The 8,744-nt window shown below is 39.0% G+C and overlaps 1 protein-coding gene across 1 annotated transcript; it reads left to right on the forward strand.

The window, feature by feature from the left end:
- The first annotated feature begins 635 nt into the window (after positions 1-635).
- DEFB126 (defensin beta 126) lies at positions 636-4,092 on the forward strand. Its single transcript, XM_019020587.3, has 2 exons — positions 636-732; positions 3,756-4,092. Exons 1-2 carry the CDS (start codon positions 675-677, stop codon positions 4,031-4,033), a joined length of 336 nt encoding a protein of 111 aa, XP_018876132.2. The 5' UTR covers positions 636-674; the 3' UTR covers positions 4,034-4,092.
- Positions 4,093-8,744: the final 4,652 nt, after the last annotated feature.

An 8,744-nucleotide genomic window follows, 5' to 3' on the forward strand; every position in this document is an offset into this window, starting at 1 on the left:
CAGAAGCACAGAATTAAATCATACGGATGCACTTTGTTTTATGCTACTCTACAGAGTGACAAGACTTGTTTGTGCATTTATCTTTGAGCACTTATTTATTTCTTTGTAAAAGGCTTTCTAAATTTCCAGATCATCAACAAAGCATTAATTTGGTCAGTTAAAAAACAATTGCTTATATCCTTCTCTGAAAAGAATGATGTACAGAAAAGAATTATATATATATATGAATAATACATCATAAGTGTTCAGAAAGACATTGTATTTTAGGTGGAGAGACAGACAGGTGACCAGACTGCTACATGCAGTAAGATGAACCCTGATAGACTAACACTGGAGGCTGTGAAAAAACTGCTAGGAGTACCCAGCCTTGGTAGAGCAGCATAATTTCCTCCTGTAATTCTTTCTCTCCAAATTGCCATACACTTCAGCAGAGTCTGCAACTTCTCTTCTAAGTCTTTATCCTTCCCCCAAGGCATGCCTAGCACAGGACTCTTGAACAGTGATGCCTCAATTAGAGTTGCTAGCCAATAGATTGAAGCTATGTTGGCACAATATCCTACATCCTCCCGATCTACTGGCTGAGCCCAACCCCACCTAAGAAGGACAATAAAGATCTGTGTTCAAAGTCATACTGAATAGAGACTTCTGGACTCTATAGAACCCACTGCCTCCTGATGAAGTCCCTACTGTTCACCCTTGCAGTTTTTATGCTCCTGGCCCAATTGGTCTCAGGTAAACAGAATCTTGGGGAAGAAGAAACACTGGCCTAGAACAGGGTCCTGCACATGGAGTCCCTATTTCTAAGTGGTCTGTGGAAATGGGGTCTGGCTTCTCACTGGGAGCAGGGCTGAGATTTGTCCTACTTCTTCAGACCACCTCTGTTCTAAGAAACTTGAAGGCTCTCAGGATAGAGCAGGATCTGTGATCGGAGCTGGGGAGGAGGGTAAGGCAAATCCCACACAGTTGCCTCCAAAGGTAGAAATGATCTTGAAATCCCAAACTTCTATCCTGTCACTTCAGGTCAGTCCAGTCAAGCCCTGCCTCATTTCACTTTTGTTTTTTTTGCTGCCGATATTCCCTCCTGAGGTAACAATTATATAATATTACTTCCCCTAGTTTTCTTGGTCTTATAGAGAAGGTCTCTGATTTTTTGTTTGTTTGTTTGTTCTTGGATGTGGTTAACAGAACAGGAAAGGCTGTTTCTATATATGTATAGGACTGTAAAATGGAAAATGAAAAAAAAAATTCTGTGTGGGAACTATTGGAAGTCTATATCAGATTTCAGCTCTGTTTGTGCAAGCATTTCTTATTTTTAATTTATTCCGTAGCTTATATTTACAAAACCAAGACAAGAACACTGAAAGTTATTTAGAAATAAATTGGCCACATTTCATCACTGCTTGCATTTTTTCACTTGTAACCAACTGATATATGAGCTTATAACCTGCTTTTTTTTTTTTTTTTTTTTTTTTTTGAGACGGAGTCTCGCTTCGTCGCCCAGGCTGGAGTGCAGTGGCTTGATCTCGGCTCACTGCAAGCTCCGCCTCCCGGGTTCACGCCATTCTCCTGCCTCAGCCTCCCGAGTAGCTGGGACTACAGGCGCCCACCACCACGCCCGGCTAATTTTTAGTATTTTTAGTAGAGACGGGGTTTCACCGTGTTAGCCAGGATAGTCTCGATCTCCTGACCTCGTGATCCGCCCGCCTCAGCCTCCCAAAGTGCTGGGATTACAGGCGTGACTGCTTTATTTTTTTACCTACGATTCTATCAGGAAAATTTTCACAAGTCTTGAATATTCCTTGAAAATACAATTTGCAGTAGATGCTTATAATTCTGTCATATTTTTGTACCAATATTAACTTGGAGAGTCCTTAATTGTGTGTCATTTGGATTATTTTTTCTAATATGTGAGTACTGTAAATAACATTGTACAACCTTATTAATATATCATTGTGAGACTCTCTGTTTGTGTAGGCAAATTTTAGAAGTTCCATTCCTTGCTCCAAGGGTATTATTTCTTCTAAGTTAACTGGCACATATTGCCAATGGTTACTATTGGAGTATTTGTATTTTTAACATTTGTATTTCATATTTCTTGCAAATATTTTCAAATATATTGGTTGCTTCTAAAATGCATTATTTATTTGAGACACATAATTTTCATTTTCATGTCAAATCTATTGGTGTTTTCTTTGCATTCTTCCATTAACTTAGTAAGTCCTTCTCCATATTGAGAACAGTTATTCACCTATGATTTTGTTTTTTACACCGGACTCAATCCCACCTTTTTACATAAGGCACAATGAAATAAACTAATATTCTTTAGTATAATTTCCTAATGGGTTATATAATAACTCCATAGCCCGCCTCTAGAGATAGTAGTTTATATTCCCTAATTTGCAGAAATGTTCAAATTGATAGTGGATAAGAGGAAATTATAATGCTCTCATGGTTGTCTCAAAAGATGTTTCAGGCCTATTGCATCCTTGAAATTCTATGAGTTTAAATTGCCTGATTTCTCCCTCTGTCTCTGGAACATTAGTGACATACATCGACATACATCACATATTTGTATGTCGTTCTTTTTCTACACTTTGTGTGTGTGTATATATATTCTAACATACACATATATATAATGTTAAAAACTCAATCATCAGAGGAGGATTAAACAGCTGATAAGGGATAATAGTAGTGGTAATAGCATTCAAAAACATTTGCTCTGTTCACTTACTGTCAATTACCTCATATTTCTTTCATTTATTGTACTTATCACAATCTGTAGTTATTTTGTTTATTCACTTACTTGTTTATTTTCTTTCTCCCCCTCTCCAATGTAAGGTCCTCAAATCATGTCTTTCTGTTCATTGTTTTATTCCCTGCATCTTGCAGAATTCTTGACATGGTAGGCACTCATTATATACTTGTTAATTAAGTACAGTAATGAGTTAAGCAAGGTAAGAAAGAGCTCCAGCATCACTCTAGGGCCTCTGTGTGTTAAACCATGTGATGAGATATTTTCATATGTATATAATATGTACACATATATAGGCAAACCCTGCAGAATGTCTCCCTAATGAATATATTCCTAATAGAATGGCTTTTTTTATTCTCAAAATTTTGTAAAATGTACTTATATCTCAATATCATATAGGTATATAGGTATAGATGAAAATTTTTTATTTATCTTTCCATAACTTGACATGACATTTTTAACCAGATAATATGTAAGACAAGCCTAGAATTATCTTCTAAATATAATTTTTAGGGTCTCAGAAACACGTAAGGGACATTTTGAAAATCTCACCAACTGGCAACAAAAGCCATATGTGTTTCAGTAATGGTGAGAAAGATGACAGCAATTATTTTAGCATTTCTTATTTTTGAAATGATAGTTTTTACTTCTGTTTAGGTGTTTGTGTTTTAGCTACATTTTAGGAAACTGGCTGGGGATTTTGTGTTCATGTATAATAACATGCTATATATTTTCCCATTTAAAATCATGGGAAATTGGCCCCTGGTAAGGTTTGTATACAGAATTCTGATTTCAGAAATGAGAATCTCATACATATCTAAAGAATTCAATGTGTGTTTATAAAATTTCACTTAATCCTCAAAGTAGGTATTTATGATTAGGAAAAACATGCTAAAGCAACTGGAAAGGCACTTGAATAAACAGTGCTCAAAAACTATTGCTATTTTTTATCCTCCTGTGATAAATACTTAGGCTTAATAATCTATATAATTCCTTTACTCAGGTAATTGGTATGTGAAAAAGTGTCTAAACGACGTTGGAATTTGCAAGAAGAAGTGCAAACCTGAAGAGATGCATGTAAAGAATGGTTGGGCAATGTGCGGCAAACAAAGGGACTGCTGTGTTCCAGCTGACAGACGTGCTAATTATCCTGCTTTCTGTGTCCAAACAAAGACTACAAGAACTTCAACAGTAACAGCAACAACAGCAACAACAACTTTGATGATGACTACTGCTTCGATGTCTTTGATGGCTCCTACCCCTGTTTCTCCCACTGGTTGAACATTCCAGCCTCTGTCTCCTGCTCTAGGATCCCCGACTCATTAAAACAAAGAGGCTTATTCTGGTGTCAGTTTTCTCTCTACAGCCCCCTTCCCACTTTCCCTCCATTCAACAGTGTCTGGAAGGGCACCACAATTTCATTGCACTAGCATTTCTATGGTAGAAATGCAAATAAGATAGGGGCCAGGAACAAGTGAGGATTAGTCCAAAACACCCACTCAGGAATGATAGATAGTAGCAATGTCATCCCTGAAGACAGTTCTAGGCCCACAGCTTGCCATAGCAATTATCATCAAACTTCATGTACATCAGAAACACCTGGAGAGATGGCTAAAGCACAGACTTCTAGGGCTCACTTTTAGTTTCCAGTTCTGCAGGGGAGCTTGAGAATTTGCATTGCTCACAAGCTCCCAGGTGATGCTAGGGCTGCTGGTCCAGGGACCACACTGTGAGAACAATTAGCTTATAATATGAAAGGATTGAAAGCCGACTGTGAATGTGATTTTCTACAGATTGAAGGCTGCATTTCCTATGTAGTTTTGGAGTAGATAGTAATACAAAATCATCCTACAGAATCCTCCGACAACAACCTGAGAATGTAGGTATTATAACCTCACTTTAGAGAATAGGAAACTTGATTTCTAAGCATTAGAAGACTGGGACAGACTAAATTGACTACTGAGAGCATTCTGTCACTGCACCATGAGGTTGCCCAATTTTCTTCTCACCCTGGAAATCCTCATTCATAGCTTCCAACTTAAATATGATGAAAGGGAGATCAAGAGCTCTATAATGTGCCCTGAATGTTAGGACAGGCACTCATCCCAAGCAATAGAATGTTTCCCGTACATTACATTACATTGATGCTCTGCCTGCACCAATAAGAGAATATGACTGGGTGTATCATAGTCATCCATCCATGCCTCAGGCCCACTTCCCTGATAGTTGGACAGGGAGAATAGGGAATGCAGATGCCTTCGCTTTCTGGACACTTACAGTAGCTGTGTTTGTCTTTGTCATCTCAGTTTGCTCACTTATGAAATGATAGCGTTTTACTCAGTATCTTTCTCCCCACCCCTGTCATAGTACATCTTTCTGATTCTGAAGATATAAGATTGGCTTATGTTTTGTGGGGTCAACTTCACCTTTGACCCCATAAGATCCTAGAGATTTAATGTAGAGATATAAAAGTTGGAGAAAACATTGGTGGAAGGGTTTTCTCCACTATAGACACAAATCCATAAGTGTCATCACAGACTCCTTTTCCTTCTTCACTTGATTCCAGTCAAGATCCATGTTCATTCTACCACCTCCAATATGTACCATGACCTCTATCTCCAGCTGCTGCTAGGATGATTGCAATAGCCTTCCCATTGATTGCCCTGCATTCCTTTCACACTCACGCCTAACTATCCGCCACAATGAGAGCCAGAATCATTTTTCTGAAACACAGATCTAATCATTAGACTCCCCTCTGGCATCTTTTCCCATAGCATCCTAAGACAACTTTTCAGAGCAGCCTTCATCACTCTTGGCATTCAGAACCTGCCTTGCGTTTCCAGTTTTACCTCCAAAGCACTGTCACAGGGCATCTTGCTATCCCACCAACATACCTCTTCGTGATTGGTTTGAACTCACTGGATTGCTTCAGGTTTTGAGTTTTTGTACATACTTTTCTGTCTCCATTTATAACTGCCTGGAAAAAAATCTTTATTTTCTTCTGGAGGACTTTGATAACCACACTGTTCTACCCACAATAGAACTACTGCCACCATTTGTGCTCCACTGTTATGACTTATCCAGAATTTTAAGTCATCATGTCACATGCCTCACTCTGAATATCTGCTTATGTCTTCTCCCCTACTAGACTTTAAAATTTTATTTAGGAACAGGAACCATCTTATCTTCTCTTTCTCCTACCATCCCCTTACAAGATTCTATATTAATTCTTGTTGAATAAGTAAGAGGGATTCTCGAAGGCCTGAAAGATCTCTGGATGTTACTGAAATCTCATTTTTATTTATTTTAGATCTTCTCCAGAAAACAGGCTTCTGTCCCCTTTAGAAGACATATCTATGATCTATGTCATTACATAGTAGAGGAGTTTTGAGAGGTGGCTTGTCCCAAGTGGTAGGACATCATTGCTTCTTACACCCATGCTTATCTTTGTAGGCAGAACTCATGAACTCACACAAGAAGGTGGGCAGATGGAAGCAAGTTACTTCAGCAGAGGAGAATAGGAGGAAAAAAACATAACTTTAGAGTTGGATGTATCTGAGGTCATTCATGATCCCACCATATATCCACTCTTGGACCACAGACAAATGATTTCCCATCTTCGAGCCTGTTACTGAATTTGAAGAACAGAGAAAATACTCACTCCCACTCAAGGTACTTTGAGGGTTGCGAGAGTAATCTATTAAAATGTTAATCATATCATAGGGATTTAGCTGTAACAGGTTGTTCCCTGGATAAGAAACAGTACAGCACATTTCCCCAGGGCCCTGCCCACTGGGCCTTGGCTGTCTTGCCTGAGTATGGGTGATTATAGCCTATGTTTCACCTGGGGGAAGACTCATTAGGCTGAGAAGAGTGTAACAGAGTTGAGGGTCATGGGATCTCTTTGAACAGCCAGATGAGATTTTAAAGGTTCTAGTAGAACTTGCTGTGCTTACTTTTCAATAATCACCTTGATCACTACCTTGAAAACATCTTAGAGCTATTATCACGTTGATTCTAGACGATGAATATAATCTCAATGCTGCAGCCTGAAACATTGTCCTCCTGTCCTCTTGCCTTATATCTCATCCGTCCTTCATGCAGTGCTGGAACTTAGGTGGCAAATATTCTTTTCCCACTTTGGAGTTGACTAATGGCATTAGGAGGCCAAGGGAAAAGGAATCTTTATGGTGAGAGAAACTGCAATGTGCCAAGCACATTAATACACAATTTCTTGAAAGCATTGTATGATAATTATGACAACATGATTAAAGCTGAGGAACCTGGAGTAAAATGTATCTAGGGTTACATCTAGGTTTGTTCCTTACTACTTTTACTCATCATGTGGTCTCTATATCAATTTCTTCATTTGCAAGACAGGTATAGTCATGCATCTACCTCTTAGAATCACTCTAAAAATTAAAATAGATAAGGCATATAGGTCACCATGATCTCTAGCACCAATGAAATTCTAAGAAATGTAGATTTTAAAAGGCATATGAGATATAGGTTACTCTGGTTTAAAATATGAAACGTTTAAAAAATAAAATATGTAAATTCTGAGTTTCAGGGAGAAAAAGGATCTTGCACAAGAACAACCATATTTGGAAGGCAATTTTACCTGTTCTCAAGGCCACATCTCTACCCCATCTCATGCTAATCCTGACGACATCCTCAAAGCTGAATAAATTTTTGCCTTAAATAAATTAAATGAGATTTAGATTTCACCAGTCACTGATACTCAATCCCAATTGGATATTCATTCAAAAGTCTGACTTCTCTCCTGAGGTGAGAATAAGATTCCTGGGCACTTTTTCATAATACTTACCTTAACCTAGCTAAACACAATGGACATTCTTTTCTTTGAGGTGTCAGTGGAAATTAAGAGGAGAGTCTGAACTCTTACCTCCCACATAGGGCTTGCAGACAGGTGAAGATGGCGCTCCTCCCCTTTGTTGGTAATGGAGACCTAGAAGAAAGGCTGGGCATCCAACTCCCACGCAGTCATATGAAGCAGCCCAGAGCAACATTCCCCTTCACTGCCTGTGCAGTGGCAGTAGAGACCTAGCAGTAGAGACCTAGCTGGGAGTCAGATCTCCCACCCCTCAACCAGTGGTAGCGATTGGCCTGGGGAGGAATCCCTTCCCTGCTGGTGCCATGTCAGTGAAAACTGAGGGGAGACTGAAATTGCCCTTCCTTCCAATAGTATAAAAGGCCTGAAGCAGACTTCCCTTCCCAGCCAGTTCATTATCACTGAAGACCAAGGGGTGGTCTCAGCTTCCATCCCTAGGGAGCCATGGCTGGCATCAACCCTCCCTCCAGCCAGTGAGGATCGAGGATAGGAGGGTGCTGGAAAATAGGTGTCTTTAAAACTGAATAATGTTGTTTTTACCACAATTTTAAAAACTGAATAAGAAGACATGGCAGACCCCTGAAACTAGATAACTACACACGGAACTAACCAGAATTAACATGCAGAAGGTTTGAGAATAGAACTGCAGTGGGGAATACCACCTAGATTTTTAAAATAACAACTTGTATATATTTAAGGATATATGCAATATGATGTTTTGATACACATAGACATAGTAAAATGATTGCTATAATCAAATTAACATATCCTTCTCTTCACATAGTAATCATTTTTTGAGGAGACAGCACCTGAAATCCATCTTCTTAGCAAATTTCTAGTATACAACACCATATTATTACCTAGAGTCCCCATACTGCCCTTTAGCTCTCTGGGCTTTATCCTACACAACCTCAACTTTGTACCCTTCGACGAGCATCTCCCCATTTCCTCCACCACCTGCCCCGCCCCTGATAATCATTGGTCTACACTCTTCTATGTATTTGAATTTTTAAATTCCACGTATAAGTGAGATCATGCTGTACTTTTTTTCTGTGTCTGTCTTATTTCACTTAGCATAATGTCCTCTGGGTTCATCCATGTTGTTCTGAATGGCAAGATCTCCTTTGTCAAGGCTGAATA

This window comes from Gorilla gorilla, chromosome 21, assembly GCF_029281585.2.
Source record: "Gorilla gorilla gorilla isolate KB3781 chromosome 21, NHGRI_mGorGor1-v2.1_pri, whole genome shotgun sequence".
Taxonomy (NCBI): domain Eukaryota; kingdom Metazoa; phylum Chordata; class Mammalia; order Primates; family Hominidae; genus Gorilla; species Gorilla gorilla.